Genomic DNA, 18,664 nt, shown 5'->3' with positions numbered 1-18,664 from the left:
ATGAAGGAAATCGGGGGGCGGGGGTACTGACATCCAGAAATGGGGTCTCCTGGAGGAAGTTGGAATCAATTCTTATAAGAACTGAGGAGAAGCAACTGCTGCTGAAAATGCCCCATTGGCAGACAGAGACAGTGAGAAATACCCTTTCACCTCCTCCCACTGATAGTGTCTAATCATCGGCAGAATACAGTAGACGCCAGCTGACCCAGAAATGGGGGAGAAATATTTTTTTTTCCTGGGGTCAATGTGATACAAAATGGAAAATGAAGAAGAAAGTATTTGAGAAAAAATAGAGAAAGGACTGACACAAAGTTTTAAAAACTTGTCAACCTTGTAAAGACAAACCAAATTAGAAGCTCCTTGTGAGAAAGTTCATAGAACTATATTGCATAATGCAAAATGAACTTCACTTAACATATTTCAAAGGCCGAGGCCTATGTTCTAGGTAAAATACCCATAAATTGAAGAACTTTTATCTGAGCATTTTTAATGTAGAGAGATTTAGCCTGACTTGAAATAATTGAGCTTGTCGTTATCTCTCATGATACAGGAATTCATCAAGAATTCCCCATGCAGAGTACACTCATGCAAGATTTAGAATTCGTTTTATTTCTAATTATATATTTCCTCTTTTGATTCAGTGAATTTTCATTTTTGAAGATATGGAATAGTAATAAAATACGATGCATTCAGAAATTCACCATAGTCATAAGACAGAACAGCAAGTAAAATATAATTTTATCATTTAAGTTATAGGTACTTGCTCATCAAAATGTTAAATATTATTGATCTAGTAAAATATACAGCAGTATACAATTAGTGTGTGCATTGTAGAAGTTCTCACAGTATCCATTCCCCTCTCCTTGAGCCCTACCAGAATCTTGATTTTTAAAAAATATATTTTTATTGATTTCAGAAAGGAAGAGAGAGAGAGAGAGAGAGAGAGAGAGAGAGAGAGAGAGAGAGAAAGACCAATGATGAGAGAGAATCATTGATTGGCTGCCTCCTGCATGCCCCACACTGGGGATCGAGCCCGAAACCCAGGCATATGCCCTGATGAGAATCAAACTGTGACCTCCTGGGTCAAGGTCAACGCTCAACCACTGAGCCATGCTGGCTGGGCTTGCCAGAATCTTAATTTAGATCAAACATTCAATACTCTCATTCCATGTGCCTCAGAGGAATCTGACCCCACACATATAATTGGTGTGCGAGCTTGAATGGCTTAAGCCAATGAATTCATACTACATCTTGGAAACTGGACAGAAGTGGGCAAGTGATTTAAGTGGGTAATCTGTGTGTGTGTGTGGGGGGGGGGGTGGATTAAAAGTCTCTTGGATTGCTGGAGCACAAGAGCTATGTCATACCTTCTGCAAATTGTTATATGCTATTGTGGAGCCCAAAGCTGCTGCAGTTATCCTGCTGCCAGTCCAAAGAGAGAAAAAGGGGTTGGTTAATGTCAAGATTATTTCAAGAAAATGAAGCAGAAGTTATTGGCATAAGCCAAATCTGAAGCCTGACTTACAATTTTATTGCCAGTTATATGGGCAACTAAAATTCTTTTTTAAAAAAAATATACTTTTATTGACTTCAGAGAGGAAGGGAGAGATAGAAACATCAATGATGAGAGAGAATCATTAATCAGGTGCCTCCTGCACAGCCCCTACTGGGAATCGAACCCACAACCTGGGCACGTGCCCTTGACTGGAATCAAACCCAGGACCCTTCAGTCTGTAGGCCAATGTTATATCCACTAAGCCAAACCAGCTAGGGCCAATATTCTTTATTATTCAGGTATGTTTAAGTGGTATTTTCTTTCACTAGCTGCCAAAAGCAGTTTACATCAATGTACAAAGTGTGTGTGAATATATAAGTATGCATATATATGTATGCTATTATTTATATACTATTCAATGTACTCATATATAATTTTAAGCATTTCTAATATGAATAGATTTTTTTAAATTCCCAGAAAATAATCTATATGCTATATCTATCCATCACCTCATGTAACAATATACCTGATGTATTAATTTTTTTGGAAATGAATAATTTTAACTAAGTAAAAGTATTTGCATTCTTTCACTTTATATTTTACTTTTTTGAATAGAAATTAGTTTTATATAGCCCGTGACCTCACACTTAAACAACCTCCCCTACCATCAAAATCTCATAAGAGAGTGAGGGATACACTTATTAAAAATCAATGAACCTACATTGACACCTTGTTATTACACAAAGTTCATAGTTTACAATAGGGTTCACTCTTGGTGCTGCTTTCTTTGGATTTTGACAAATGTATGATGACATGTACCAACCATTTTAGTATTATATAGAATAGTTTTAATGCCCTTTAAATTCTCTGTGCTATGTCTATTCAACCACCCCTTCCCCTTCACCCTGGACACTGCTAATCTTTTTACTATCGTCATAGTTTTTTTCCAGAATGTAGTTGATATTATACAGGATGTAGGCTTTCCAGATTGGCTTCTTTCACTTCATAATATTAATTTAAGTTTTCTCCATGTCTTTTCATAGCTTGGTAGCTCACCTCTTTTTAAGTACTGAATAATTTCCATTCTCTGGATGTTCCACAATACTTTTTAAATTGAATTTATGGGGGTGACATTGGTTAATAAAATTATGTAAGTTTCAAGTGTACAATTCTATAATTCATCATCTGTATATTGCATTGTGTGTGCACCAGCCAATTAGTCTCCTTCCATCACCGTTTAGCCCCCCTTTATCCTCTTTTATGTCCCCCCACATCCATTTCCCTCTGACAATCACCATAAGGTTGTGTGTGTCTATGAGGTTTTTGTTGTTGTTTTTTCTTAATCCCTTCAGCTTTTTCACCCAGCCCCCAAACCACCTCCTATCTGACAGCTGTCAGTCTATTCTGTGTCTATGTGTCTGTTTCTCTTTTTTTGTTATTTTGTTCATTAGATTCTACATAGACTTGAAATCATATGGTATTTATCTTTCTCTGACTGGCTAAATTCACTTGGTATAATACTCTCCAGGTCCATCCATGCTATAGCTAAAGGTAAGATTCTTTCTTTTTTACAGTCAAGTAGTATTCCATTGTATAAATGTACCACTGATTTTTTACCCATTTATCTGTGGATGGGCAATTGAGGTGCTTCCAAATCTTGGCTATTGTAAATAATGCTGCAATGAACATAGGAATGCATATATTCTTTTGAATTAGTGTTTCGGTTTTCTTCAGATATATCCCCAAAAGTGGAATCGAATCGCTGGGTTATATGGCAGTTTCATTTTTAATTTTTTGAGGTAACTCCATACTGCTTTCCATAGTGTCTGCACAAATTTGTATTTTCACCAACAGTGTATGAAGATACCCTGTTTTTTTCTCCACATCCTCACCAACACTTGTTTGTTGATTTATTGATGATAGTTATTTTGACAAGTATGAGGTGATATCTCATTGTGGCTTTAATTTGCATTTCTCTGAGGATTAGTGATGTTGAGTGTCTTTTCATTTGTCTATTGACCATCTGTATGTCTTTTGTAGGTCCTTTGCCCATTTTTAAATTGGATTTTTTGTGGGTTTTTTGGGGGGAGGGGTTGAGCTGTATAAGTTCTTTATAAATTTTGGATGTTAACCCCTTATTAGATGTATCATTGACAAATATGTTCTCCTATTCAATGGCTTGTCTTTTCATTTTTTGGTGGTTTCCTTTGCTGTGCAAAAACTTTTTAGTTTGATGTAGTCCCATTTGCTTATTTTTTCTTGTATTTCCTTTGCCTGAGGCAATATATCAAAAATAATAATGCTATGAGAGATGTCTGAGATTTTACTGCCTGTGTTTTCTTCTAGGATTTTTATGGTTTCAAGTTTTACATTTAAGTGTATAGTCCATTTTGAGTTTATTTTTGTGTATGATTTAAGAAGTTGGTCTACTTTCATTTTTCTGTGCATATCTGTCCAATTTTCCTAATCCCACTTAATGAACAGACTATCTTTACCCCATTGCATGTTCTTGCCTCCTTTGTCAAGTATTAATTGACCATAAAAGTGTGGGTTTATTTCTGGGCCAAATTAAATGTTTCTTTACACTTGAATTGGCACACTCTGTCAGTTGTCCTGGCCATATACAAATGAGTCAATTTCTGTTTGCAGAATCATAAACAAAATACAGTTAACAAATCCTAGAATTTAACTTAAATTTCCAGTGGTATAATAAATACAAGGGAAGGACTTCTCAACTCTCTTGGAGTTGCTAACACTTTTTTGAAATATAACGAAAGGCACTGAACTTCTGCCATGAAAAAAAATCTGTACAATGCATCAGTACATACAAAACTTAAATATACTATATTGGATTCTCAGAATGAGTGATTCCAATCCCTGCAATAGGATATTATTTATTCAATAGTAGGATACAGTTTAAGGGGGAAAAAACTAGTGTTAATGCAAGTGATTACAAAATTTTAAATAGGCTAACAGATACTCCTATACTTCAGTGAGGGAGTATCTCTTTTAAAGATCTTGGTCTGCATCTCCATTTATCCCCCATATACCCTCTTCTACAGAAATAAAATAAAGAAAATATATAAAGGTCTTGGTTTGGAAAATGTGGTATATGGATAAGATGGTATATTATTCAGCTTTTTAAAAGAAGAAAATCTGCTGATCATACCACATTAAAGTGGCTTACAAAATACAGTTCTTGATTTGAAACATTGGCTTAGAAATGAACTGTAAGCTCAAAGATGAGTATAAGTAATTCGTTCTACTATCCGTTCATGTGACTTGAATATGTTTTGTTATTGGTCTTAATACTGGATTTATTTTAGATTTGCCTATTCAAGGTTAGAACTTTTCAAAGATAGTCATCTCGTATATATTAATATATGATTTATGTAAAAGAATGTGTACTTAAATACCCCTGGGGGGGGGTTGCAAGAATTAATTTGCATCCATCATACCTATAACAAGTAGTTTGTGTTACTTTGGAAAATACATTGGAGCAAGAGCATCTCCAATTTTTAACAAAATCTAAGACATGAAATCTAAAAGCACTTTTTTCTACACTCCCATGTTACATGAAAAGTATTTTTATTTACAAAGAGGGATTGAATAGTAGATGAGAGTTTGTCAGTAATTTTATTCCTGGAAGAATCAGTGTGGAATGCTAAGATAGGTTTTGCAAGAACTTAGTATCTGTGCTGCCATAGGCCTCCATTTTTAAAGCTATTTTCCAGAGTTGAGCTATTGACACTATTTTATCACCTGCTACTTTTTTTGACATTCATGCAACAAATATTTCAAATGGAACATTATATCTTGAGAGGCTAGGTAGCTAAAAAAAAGAGTATGCAATCCTTTTCTTCTCACAATAGTCACAACTTGGCCTTTGATCTGACTTGAGACTCTTTATCCTTCTCTACAACAAAGTGGGAGGAGGCTGATTCTGCTAGAATTAAGTAGGGCAAGAAGCCATGTATAACAATAACTCCAATCTCTCCTAATGTGGAGCATTTAGATAACAACTATTTAGTAAATACATATGTGTAATACATTTTCTGGACTTTATCTCCAATTTTTCTGCCAGTTAACATTCTTTTTTTTTTTTTTTTAAAAAAAAAAAGCTCTAAAAGTTTCATGTCAGTGAACAGTAACAGAATATTTTACAGAAAAATTTCAAAGTTTTTTTTGTAAAGATGCACCCCTAGTGATGAAGTGTTTGTGCCTGGAATGATAAAGGTAGTTTCCTATTGTTCGCACAGCAGGCTGTCATCTTTTTCTTCTTAATAGGGAGAGGGCTTATCCTAAGCAATGCTGAATGAGTTTTGCAGTTACTTGGCAACAATAATTTTTTTAAAAGACACCAACAGTAAAGGATCCATCATCAACATCAGGACAAATAGTTGTGCTTCAGCTGGTTTTAATGGCCAAATGGAGACATTAAGTTCCTTGTTTCAAGAATTAAACCCAATGCATATGACCAGGTTGAACCTTAGTATATGCAGCAATCTGAAACATTTTAGCTGCTGTATATGAAACAGTATGTGGGAAAAAGTGAATAAATATGAGACATTCACCCAAATAAACAAAGCACCACAGGAATGCATGAGACAGAGACAGTTTTGTAATTTAAATATCAGGATACATAGTTTTGGTACATCCTTATGATCACTGGTACCTCTGATACATACACATGCACCGTGTGAATGATGTTGTCTATTGGTAAAGAATAACTAGAAATAAATAATTAAGAAATGCTGCCATTGCCTGTCCAGTGTTGCTCAGTGATTGAACATGGACCTATGAACCAGGAGGTCACAGTTCGATTCCCAGTTAGGGTACATGCCTGGGTTGTAAGCTTGATCCTTAATAGAGGGCACGTAGGAGGCAACTGATCAATGGTTCTCTCACATCATTGATGTTTCTATCTCTCTCCCTCTCCCTTCCTCTCTGAAATCAATAAAAATATGTGTTTTTAAAAAGAGGAGCTTATAATAACCAACATTTTCAGCAACAAAATAATGCTAATAGACTATAACCAGAGGAATAAAAAGTTCATGAGTCCATAATAATATAAATAAATACTTGATGAAATATATAGATGGAAGAGACATGAAAGCTCTTCCTTGTAGTTTTTGGAATTGCTATTAATGACTATGTAAAGAAGGGAAATAGAAACCACTATTAGACAAATACCACAGTGTTGATTACAGCACATTTGATCTATTAATGGGTGCTAGAATCAGAAAGTTTGAAGAGAGAACACGTTTACCTAGTCTCAAATATCTCCCCCCCAGGGCATTTGTCGACTATAGGATAAATCATCATAAATTTACAGTAGAAACTCCCAGCAGAGACCACCAATAATGCCAAGTGTGATGTCAGCAGTAATGAGAGAGATTCAAATTCGGAACCCTATGATATGGTGTACTGAGAAACACATGGCACCATTTCTATGGTTCTTTCGCCAAGGCAGTATGAAGTCAGTCTGATAATGAGAAGACATTAGGCAGGACCAAATTGATGGACATTCAGCAAAACAACTGATCAGTACTCTTTGGGGCTGTCAATGTCATAAAAAGCAAGGGAAGACTGAGAAACTATTGTGGATTGTAGGAGTACATGGAGAAATAACACCTAAATGGAATGTGGGACACTGATTTGGATCCTTCAAAAGGATAGTAATGGGAAAATGGTGAAATTTGAATGAGGTAGTTAATTTGGTTAATGCTTTTAGGGCATTAATTTCATGGTTCTGGCAGTAATTATCTAAGATAACATTGGAATAGTTGGGTGAGGGATCTATTGAAACTTTTTATATTATTTTTGTAACTTTCCTATAAGTCTAAAAGTAGTCTGAAATAAAATGTTGAAAAAAATAGCCATTATAAAAAAACTCAGAACTTCCACTTCTAGTTGCTGTAAATAACTTTTAAAATATGCAGAATATATGAAGTGACTGAAAAACAGTCAAAAAAAGATTATGATCCATAGAAGTAGGAAAACAAATGAGGTAGGCTCCCCAAATCACCCTGTGTTTCTGCTTGTTGTCTAGACTGTAGTGCAGGGAGGATAAGCCAAAAGAGAACACAATATACTCAATGAAGTAAGGACACAGTGATCAGAGTTTGGGAATAGTAAGGCTGCTGAAGTTTGCAGGGCAACTTGTTGGAGAGAAGAGAGCTGGGTAGAGTTAGTGATCTAGAAATCTATAGAAAGATCCCCTTGCAGCTTTCACTGAACATTAAACTGCTCATCTGAAAGGCAGGGTGCCATGAGGCTGGGCAAAGAGCAAGTACCAGGGGAGTTTTAAAAAATATACTGAGAGCAATGAGCTGAACAACTATTGGAAGACAAACATGGCTGGGAGACTTTTAAGTATTGAATAGCCTGAGGGGAGAGTTCTCTGAACACCCAAAATAATTCAGTGGAATCTCAGACAAGTCTAAGTTTTAGGAATAGGGCTAATGTAGTTCCAGAATAATGGCTACCATAGACCATCCTAACAAAGCTTGGCAATGGGCTTCAAAAGAAACAATATGATGGGTAAATGAATTAACTGCTCGCCTAAACTTTTTATTAAGAAAAATGAAATCTACAGATTCACAAGATACCATTAAAAAACTACTAGGTATACAAGGAAGCTGGAAAATATGACTCAATAGGGGAAATATAACATAATCAGGAGAAAAATCAGAGATCATGAAAATAACAAAGACTTTAAAACACCTGTTATAAATGTGTCCAAAGATTTAAAGGAAAATACAAACATATTGAGTGAACAACTAAATATTTCAATAGAGAAATTGAAACTATAAGAAGAAACAAAATCATTCCATAGATTTGAAATAATCTTTATTAAGATTACAGCTGGCTTTTCTTATAGAAATCAACAAGCTGATTCCAAAGTTTATATGAAACATAAAAGGAAATATGTTAGTCAGTGAATCTTGAAAAAGGAGAACAAAGTTAATGTGTTTATACCATTTGGCTTCAATATTTATGATTAAAATACAGTAGTGAAGTCAGTGATTATCCTAAAGACAGATAAATAGATTAGTGAAATAGGATAGATAATTCAGAAATAGAATCAAATTTATATGATTAATTAATTTTCAACCAAAATAGCCAATAAATTTAATGGGGAAATAAAAATGTTTTCAACAAATGAGTTGGTACTGGATGAACATGAACCTTGACTACTACCCAACTTAATACCAAAAAAAATTAATTTGTGTTGGATCATAGACCCAAAATTTGTAGCTAAGATTAAAGCTTCTAGTAGACAACATAGGAGAATATCTTCATGAGCTGGAAGTAGTCAAAGAATTCTTAGACAAAAGCCACATAACTAAAATAAAAAAATGATAATACAAAATTTTAAAAATCTGCTGAACAAAAGATATTATGAAAACTAATAAGCAAACCAGCAAGTTACATCAGATATTGATAAACCATATATCTGACAAATGACTTATTTCCAGAATATGTAAACAACTTCAACAGCTCAATAATAAAAAGAAAAAAACCCAACAAATAAAAATGGGCAAAAACTGGTGTGGACACTTCACAAAGGAAGATAAATGGCCAATAAGCCCTTGAAAAATTATTCAAGCACATCAGGAACATTCAAATTAAAATCACAGTAATACAACACCACTTACCCACTAGAGTGGCTACAAATAAAATAATTGATGCCACAAAATGTTAGTGAGGATGTCAAAAAAACAGAATTCACATACATTGTTTGAGTGCAAAATATTGCAACTACTCTGGAATTTTCAAGAAGGCTCTCATAAAATTAAACATACACCCACCTTAGGAACCAGAAATGTCACTTCTAACAATTTAATGCAAATATATGTCTGTACAAGGGGTTGTATACAAATATTCATAGCACATCTATTCATAATAGCTAAAAACTGAAAACAATACAAAGGACCATCTCATGAATATGCAAAAAAATGGAATTCTTAGGCAATGGAATAGTACTCAATAAAGAAATATTGCTCAATAAAGGATAAATTTATTTTACATGGTACAACATGGATGAAACTCAAAAACATTATGCCAAGTAAAAGAAGTCAGACACAAAAGAGAACAGACAGTATGATTCCACCTATATGAAATTTTGAGGTAGGCAAGTTCTGTTTCCAGTCAAAATTAGTAGCAAGGACTTTATTTACCCTCCTGCCAGAAATAACAACAATAAGAACAATCAAGATGAAGAATATATAAAACATAAAACACTGGTTTGCAAGATACCACACCAGGTAATGAAGAATAATGATGCGTGAAATTTGGGAAACATAAGGAGTGAGCCCTGTGATTGTCCCAGCTTAATGCTTTAAGAGAAATTCCAGGCCTTTGTGCAAGCAGAGGGAACTCAGGCAGAGTTTATAATTTCCCTGAATTGAAGAGATGGAGCTTGGAATCTGGGGAGGCCAAGGTTGCTAGAGTTCACAATACAAAATACTAGGGCAGTGGTTCTCAACCCATGGATCGCCAACCTGTGGGTCGCGACCCCTTTGGGAGTCGAATGACCCTTTCACAGGGGTCGCCTAAGACCATCGGAAAACATATATAATTACATACTGTTTTTGTGATTAATCACTATGTTTTAATTATGTTCAATTTGTAACAATGAAAATACATCCTGCATATCAGATATTTACATTATGATTCATAACAGTAGCAACATTACAGTTATGAAGTAGCAACGAAAATAATTTTATGGTTGGGGGTCACCACAACATGAGGGACTGTATTAAAGGGTCGCGGCATTAGGAAGGTTGAGAACCACTGCTCTAGGGAGATGAGGGCCACAGAAACTCCAGAGGTCACACAAGACTGGCAATAGTTCCTGTTCACCAGAGTGGAAAACCACAGCATTCATGGGCCATCAGATACAGTAGTCAGAAGTGTTTTTCCAAAACAGTTAGGCAAGATTAGCCAAACAGTAAATGCTGCTTTGGGCCCAACAACCAAAGCTTAAAAGCAAGACCCAAAAGGATGAGAGAAGGGTTTCCAGCACTGAGCTTTCTTAGTAGTATTTAGGAAACACCAGAGTTGTGTGGGTTTCAGGGCTCACTGCCTGAGAGGGATGAAGAAGTGTTGAGTGGGCAGGACAATGAGCTTACAGTCCCCTCTTCACCCAGACCTATCTGCCTTCAAATCATTGATTGGTTTGTTTTTAAATATATATATTCACCTATCACCTTAGCTGGTTTTGCTCAGTGGATAGAGCATTAGCCTTTGAACTGAAGGGTCCTGGGTTAAATTCTGGTCAAGGGCACATGCCCAGGTTGCAGGTTCAATCCCCAGAAGGGGGTGTGCAGGAGGCAGCCGATTAATGATTCCCTTTCATCATTGATGTTTCTGTCTCTCTCTCCCTCTCCCTTCCTCTCTGAAATCAATAAAAATATATACTTAAAAAACAAAAAAGAATTCAGTGAGCACACAAGTGAAGTTAAGGATCTCAGATGAGAAGTACAATTTGTACAAAGACAGATATTTATTAATAAATAAATAAAATATATTTTTATTGATTTCAGAGAGGAAGGGAGAGGGAGTCAGAGACAGAAACCTCAACAATGAGAATCATTGATCAGCTGCCTCCTGCACACCCCTATTGAGGACCGAGCCCACAATCCAGGCATGTACCCTGACCTACCGGGAATCAAACCGTGACCTCTGAGTTCATAGGTCAACATTCAATCACTGAGCCACGGCAGCCAGGCCTAATCGTGGATTGGGTTTCTGGGGAAGGCTTGAGTTGGAATAAGAGGTTCCACATCTAAAATACTTATAACTACTGTATAGCAGGTAGAGGTTATGTCATGGAATCCTGGCCTTCAGAGGCCTGCACACCTGCACTTCATCATCCCTCTCATGGACTCTGGTCATTGCTCTCTCCCTGGGTTTGTCCCGATGTTCCTCACTAGCTGACAGTATTCTGTCTGAATCCATTCCCTGGTACCCAGTCATTCTGATCAAATCCTTCTTTCTCAGAGTCAAAGGAAAAAAGTCATTGGCATTTTAGAATTTTAAAGCATGCCCGGAGGAATTTTGGTACTCAAGGCATCACTGAAGAAATCCTGCTTTCTATGGATGAGAGATGAAGTTAATTTTCTGCTCAACCTACTTAGAAAACGGGGAAATTAAAATAACTGAGACAATATATTTTCACCCAAAAGGTTGACCAAAATTTAAAAGGCTAATAAAATGAAACACCTGTGAGTGTAAATTATTTACATATATTACCATGTAAGAATATGAATCAGCATAGCTTTATTAGAACAGAATTTCAGCAATACTCATAAAACTTTGCAATCATATTATCTCCACTTTAATCCAGTTTGCTCTTTGCTGTCTTTTCTTGAAGAAAACATACATATTTGCCCAAGAACTCGTGTCAATGATGTTGATTTCAGTTCCATTAAACACAGTAACAAATGGCAAACAACGTATGTGTGCATCCGGAGGAAAATGATTAATGATGATGGCATATACACACTTTAGAATTTTAGGGAGTAGTTAAATGGTGGATCCATATGTGCTCTCACTGAGAGATCCTGCATTCATTTTAGTGACAAAGGCAAGAGACAGACCAATATGTACACTATTATGCATGTATATTAAAAAGTCACAATGTATTTTTATAACACATCTATGTAAGGATAAGTCTAGAATACATTTTAAGATAACAAAGTTTTTAGTTACAAAATAGTCACAGCGGTGTAAAGTACAGCATAGAGAATATAGTCAATAATCTATAATAATAAAAGCATAATATGCTAATTAGACCAGATGTCCTTCCAGACAACCTTCCAGATGAAGTCAGAGCTGCGAGGGAAGCCCGGGTCTCGGGTGCTGGAGGGAAGCCAGTGCCAGCAGCGGGGGAAGGAAGGCCTACTCTTGCACGAATTTCATGCATCGTGCCTCTAGTATTTTGATAACTATGTGTGGTGCTAAGGAGGGTACTGGAATTATTGGGGAGATCACTCTATAAATCATATAAATGTCTAACCACTATGCAGTACACCTGAAGCTAATATAAAATAATATTGAATGGCAATCGTAGTTGAAAACTAAAACATTTTTAAAAACAAAATAACACAAAATTTTAATTGTGGTTAGTTCTGAGGAGAGGAATGACTTTTAGAGGAATGTAGTAAAGAAAGAAAACTGTGATTCATTCATGCTGTTGGAAGTTTGGAGCAATGAGACTATTTGCACTATGACCTAAAATCAGATTTTCTCTCTGGGAAAACAAAGACACAAGTGGCAGTGGAAGAACGTTGACTTTTTCCTTTTCTTACCAAGGATATCATCTCTGTCATGGAGCCATTTTCTGGGTTTTTAGAAATTCTGTTTACATAGACTCCTGGATTTTTAGAAATTCTGTCTACGTAGATGTTGTCTCAGTGGTTTCTATGATCTTTTCTCATCTGCTCTTTACAAAAGAGGCTTTAGTTTTGACCAACAAGGTAAACTTATTTATTGGCCTATGTAGTCTGTGGCCAATCCCAAAGAATTCAGCCCATTAAAATTCTACTCCAAAGAGCCAGTAGATTCTGTGCCAAGTCAGACTCTAGTCATCAGCAGATTGAAAACCCTGAGAATGTGGTGGAAGCAGCCAGAGGGGTGTGCAAACGTCCCCATCTGAAGTGAGGGATCCATGGAAAGGGTGGCTGCTGTCAGAGGGGTCCGCAGAGAAGGAGGGACCCTGCAGGGAGTTGGGAGGCTCCAGGTTGGGGAGGCAGGGGGCATGGGCTGTGTGTTCAGGGGAGCAGGGTGCAGCCTGCAGGGAGGATGTGGAGAAGAGCTGGGTGGCAGGACAGGTTCCAGTGTGGACAGGAGGCAGGCGCCCTGGGGAAGACCCAGGGGAAGGGCGCTGTAATGCAGGAAAGGGCTGGGGCTGGGCACTTGTGCTGGGCCCAGGGCAGAGCAGCTGTCCTGGAGCCAAGGGGGAGGGGGCAGGAGGCCCCTGGGTAAATGAACCACAGACAATCCCTACACTGTGCTTCATTCTCATTTTCACCCCTTCTTTAGGCTTGCTCTCAGTACTTTAGCCACAGGCCTCTGCTTCCTACCATCTGAGAAACATCATGGAATAGTGAGAAGAGAAATGAATAAATAGACACAAGACTGGGAGGAGTGGAGCAGGGTGGGTTCTTCACCAATTCAGACTAGGGCTCTGTCACTCACTAGCCTTGTGAATCCTGAACCTTTCCAAACCCTCTGAGCCTCGGATTCCTCATCAATGACTTGGGCTTGGTGCCTCCTTCCTTCTGGGACTGATGGGGTGTGTGTGGTGTGTGTAAAGCACCTGGCACAGTGACTGGTGTGCATTGAGATTGCAAAGAATGGCAATTACTACTATGATTTTCTTGGACCTTAAATAAGACCCACCCTCCTGCTGAGATTTTTTTCTTTGTATTGTTGTTGTGTTAATCCAGGAGATATATGCAGTGCTAAAGAACAACTAACAACTCTGCCAAAAATTCTGCTTAGCAAGAAAAAATACCTCAGCAAATCATTCCTCTTAGAGGACACAGTATTTAATTTGGATGTTAGGGGATCCCCCTCATCTGCATATAACACAAAGCTCCTAAAATGTGTGTCAAAAACAACTCTCCTTTCCTCCCTCCCAGCTGCCCTTTGCTCTGAATCACCCCATTTTTCATTCATTTAAGCTCTCCCCAAATCAAGGCCTCCCTTAGAGGTTGACAAATTTTGCTCAAGATAAACTGGCTAAGATCCTTTTTATGGAGCACACCCTGCTTCTCCCAGCCCAGGGCAAGGGGCGCCAGCACAGCGGCTCCCTGGCACCCCGCCCTGAGGAAGTACTGCCCTGATTTCTCAGAAACTCCCTGGAGATGAGTCTGTGCCTTGTGTTCTGCTCTGGGCCCAAAGCCCAGGGCACCTTCCATCCCTGCCGCGCGGGGAGATTTCTCTCTGCTTCATCCAGGATCCCAGGCGCTGCTAAAAGCAGTTCTCCTCTGGAGGCTTAGCTCCTCAACTCTGAGACCCACCACGCAAGGGTCTGGCCCTGGCTCACCACACTCACACCCTCCTCTGAGGCCCCACCCACCTCCACATAGCATCACCGCCCACTGAAGGGACTGAGGCTTCCCAAGACCCCAGATTGTCTGCTCTTATCACGACCTCCCTCTTCTCCCCTCCTCATACTTTTCACTGGATTATTGTCTTAGAGGTATCTCACCATCTTCCTTTTACTGCAGCTGGTTCTAGCCTCCATCATTCTGGGGGCAGTAGCTCTGTCTTCTTTTTCTTACCATCGCCCCCCCTGGTTCCCCCCCCACCACCACCATGGAGCCTTCCCAAGAGCAGATGCTCAATCAATGCTTGAGAATTTTTTTTAAAAAAGGCAGTAACAATTCATCATGATTTCATTTCTGTTATGTACTTGAATAAACAAAGCAAGTGCAAGTATATAACTTTTATTTTATAGAACAGCAGAACACAAGGAATAAGAGAAACCAAGAATTGATCATCTTTTACTTTTCTCTGGATTTTTTATCACAACTATTTTGCCACTTATTTCTGTTACATTTCTAAGAAAATACATTTTCTAATGCCATGTTGTCTTGTTCCAGATCACTATGTAAGACAGAAGGTTACTCCATTTGTTTAGTAAAAAGCAAAACTCTTACTCTTAAGCCGCATAAACAATGTTAAACCCATAACCAATATCATTTGTGCACTTAGATTCTGATGTTAATTAAACTTGTTTTAATGAATAACATTTGAAAACATTCAGCAACAATAGGTAAAGCAATAGTTTAATAACAGAACAGGAGCACAGATATGATGTGCACTGCGCTCCCCCCAGCACCCCTCACCCCCCCCCACCACTTCAAGCACAGAGTGAGGGAAGTGCTTCAGATTTCAATACATTTTTTATCACAACTATTTTGCCACTCATTTCTGTCACATTTCTAAGGAAATACATTTCTAATGCCATGTTGTCTTGTTCCAGATCACTATGTAAGATGGAAGGTTACTGCATTTCTTCAGTAAAAAGCAAAACTCTTACTTAAGCCTCATAAACAATGTTAAATCCATAACCAATATCATTTGTGCATTTAGATTCTGACGCTAGTTACACTTGTTTTAAAGAACAGCATTTGAAAACATTCAGCAACAATAGGTAAAGCAATCGTTTAATAACAGAACAGGAGCACAGATATGATGTGCACTGCGTCCCCCCCAGCACCCCTCACCCCCCACCACCACTTCAAGCACAGAGTGAGGGAAGTGCTTCATATTTCAATACATGTGGGGGTTGCTGAAATGGGTGCTGGAAAGATCACAGGCCGGGGAGGCAGCACGAATCACAGCCGCGAATCTTTGGCGGGTTCTCTCCAGCTCATCCTGCCGGGCCTCTTCGTACCAGTGTGGGAAGGCGCTGGGCTGGGTATCATGAAGCTTGGCTAAGAACTCCAGCACCTCCATCTTGCTGGTCTCAGCGTAGGCTTGTGGGCCCCACAGGAACTCGTGGCTCGGGGGATCACTGTGGGGCACCAGGCGGTACTCCAGGTACCCTTCTTTCACCAGATCTTCTGTGATGAGCTTCGTGGGCTCCCCGTGGAGGTTGTGCTCCTTTCCAGCATGTATGCCCATCGCATTGAGGACATCCCAGATCTCTTCCTCAGTGGCGCAGTTGCCCTTCATGAAGATCACACAGAGGATGGTCATCAGGAGGCCCTTCTTGGGCATGATCTTCCCATGCAGACTGCTATCCCCTCTGTGGTGCAACTTGCTGACCAGGACATAGCTCTGCCCGGCCGGGTCGGCTTCCTTCACATCAATGCCGAAGACCAGCACCATCAGCTCAGTGGCTCTCTTGAGGATCTCCTGGAAGTAGGACTTGTGCTTCCTGACGACGTGCTTCATCATGTCTTCCCTGGTGATGGGCTGCTTCATGTTATACTTGCGCAGCATGAACTGCGCCAGCAGCATCGCCTTCTGGTCTAGAGGGCTCCTGCGGGGCTCATCAGACCATGACCCTGCCCCCGAGGCACCTGCCCCGGAGGCACCTCCCCCGGAGGCACCTCCCCCGGAGGCACCTGCCTGGGAGGCACCTCCCCCGGAGGCACCTGCACTTTCCTCGCTTTGGCTCTCGCTTTGGCTCTCACTCTGGCTCTCGCTTTGGCTCTCGGTACTGGTGGTTGTGGTATCAAAGCACGGCCACGCGATTCTTCCTTGCGGGGAGAGCTAATGGCTGCTGTGGCTCCCTGAGGTTCCTGGGACAGCGCAGGCTCAGGGGTGCCCAGGGAAGACACCTCAGAAGAAAAGGAGGAGGAGGAGGACTCATCCCCTTCCTCTGAAGAGGTTGGCATCAGAACTCTCCCAGCCTCCAACTTGGGCCTGTCGGGTTTCTCTCGGGCCCGGGGGTTTACTTCTTTTTTCCCCCGAAGACATGAGGAACACTTAAAAAGGGGGCCAGGCGGGCAACCCGTGTGGCAAGAAAAGGAAAGGGATGGTGGGCCCCCTGGGAGGAGGGGAGAAGTGAGAAGGGGGGGGTGTTGCCCCTCAGCAGGGACATAGCAACGGGACCTTAACCCAGGCCATGTCTGCAGGGTCTGAGGGCAGTGATCCAGGCACCCACAGGGCTCCTGCTCCGCCCTACGACCCTGCAGAGGAAGTGAGGGTGCACCTTGGGCTGAGGGCAGGGCTGGCGGGGTTAAGCTCTGTGGGTCCCCTGTGTTCTGAGGTGGAGGATCCTCTGCTTCACAGGATCATCCTGTGGACCCACTGTTGGCAGGGCCCGGCCTCCTCCCCTCTCCACTGTGAACTAAACTCCTTACCCCAATGGCCTTACCCCTGTGAGGCCTGGGGGAAGTGAGGGAGAGCCCTATCTCATCACCCTGCTGGGGATGGGCTTCTAGAGCTACATCAGGAGCAGTGTCTTATGGGATCTCTCTTTTTTCTTTATTGACAAAGGTATTAAATATGTCCTGATACCACAATTGCCTCCCCCACCTCCCAATCAAGCCCTCACCACCCTGGTGTCTGTGTCCATTGGTTATGCTTACATGCATGCATACAAGTCCTTTGGTTGATCTCTCCCCCTTACCCCTGCTCTCCCCTATCTTCCTTCTGGGGTTTGAACTTCTGATCCATGCTTCTCTGTCTGTGGATCTGTTTCTGTTCATTAGTTTATGTTGTTCATTTTATTCCACAAATGAGTGAGGATCTCTTATTTAATTGCTTAAAATATTACATATAGTATTACACATCTCCTTTTTGCCCATTTGACCTCCCCCCATCTACACCCATCCCCCAGCACATACCCTCACCTCCCAGGGTCTGTGTCTATTAGTTATGCTTATATGCATGCATACAAGTCCTTTGATTGATCTCTTATACACCCCTATGGGATTCCTGGTCCTAAGCAATTATTAAGGTTTTCAGTCTACACTTTTGAGGCCACACCCATTACAACAAAACCCCACACCCAGTAGACAAAGCCTCCCCAATTGCATGAGACTGAGACCTCCCCATTAGACCAAGACCTCCCACCACCATAAAACAAAGACCCCCACCCCATTAGACCAAGACTGACCCCCCAACCTGGTCCATTAGACCAAGACTTCACTCCCACCTCCCTCCCCATCCCAGGGAGTGAGAGTCCTGCCGTTTCCTCCCCAGGGAGACCGCAGGGGCAGGGGTATGGGCTTGACAGTACCTCCGGGCGCTCCGGGTCTTCTCCTCCACTCCTTGACCACGAAGGGAGACTGGACTTCGCTCTCTGACCCGAGGCCTACCAGCCTCAGATCCTCAGATCACAGCGTTCACTCCCTGGAAACGCCAAGACGGAAATGAGGGAATAGAGCGTTGGCGTCAACCGCCAGGCCTTGTGCGTCTGAGCACCTGGTGGGGGCGGGGGGGGGAGGGGCAGGGGCGGGCCCCGCGGGGGTCTCGCGCTGCATTCTGGGAAGCCCCCTTGGTTGGGAGCCTGGGAGTCCCCCTTCCGCAGGTCTGAGAGCCCGCACCTGGATGCTCAGCATCACTTTCTCTCCTCCAAGACCTGGGACCCTGGAGGGGGAAAGTAAACTAAGAGCATCTCTTAGTTGATGTGTGCCTACATACAAATACCTTTGGTTGAATCTCTCCCCATTATAGCCACCCTCCCTTTACCTT

The 18,664-nt window shown here is 40.6% G+C and overlaps 1 protein-coding gene across 1 annotated transcript in view; it reads right to left on the bottom strand.

Moving 5' to 3' along the window:
* Positions 1-15,787: 15,787 nt before the first annotated feature.
* LOC102438783 (melanoma-associated antigen B10-like) overlaps positions 15,788-18,664 on the bottom strand; it is a 10,307-nt gene continuing 7,430 nt past the window's right edge. The window contains exon 2 of the mRNA XM_006085679.1: positions 15,788-16,682. Within this exon, the coding sequence (XP_006085741.1) occupies positions 15,788-16,682 (895 nt within the window). The remainder of the gene's footprint in view (positions 16,683-18,664) is intronic.

Source organism: Myotis lucifugus, unplaced genomic scaffold (genome assembly GCF_000147115.1).
Source record: "Myotis lucifugus unplaced genomic scaffold, Myoluc2.0 scaffold_20, whole genome shotgun sequence".
In the NCBI taxonomy this organism is placed as follows: domain Eukaryota; kingdom Metazoa; phylum Chordata; class Mammalia; order Chiroptera; family Vespertilionidae; genus Myotis; species Myotis lucifugus.
This window is presented reverse-complemented; position numbering and strand designations above follow the sequence as displayed.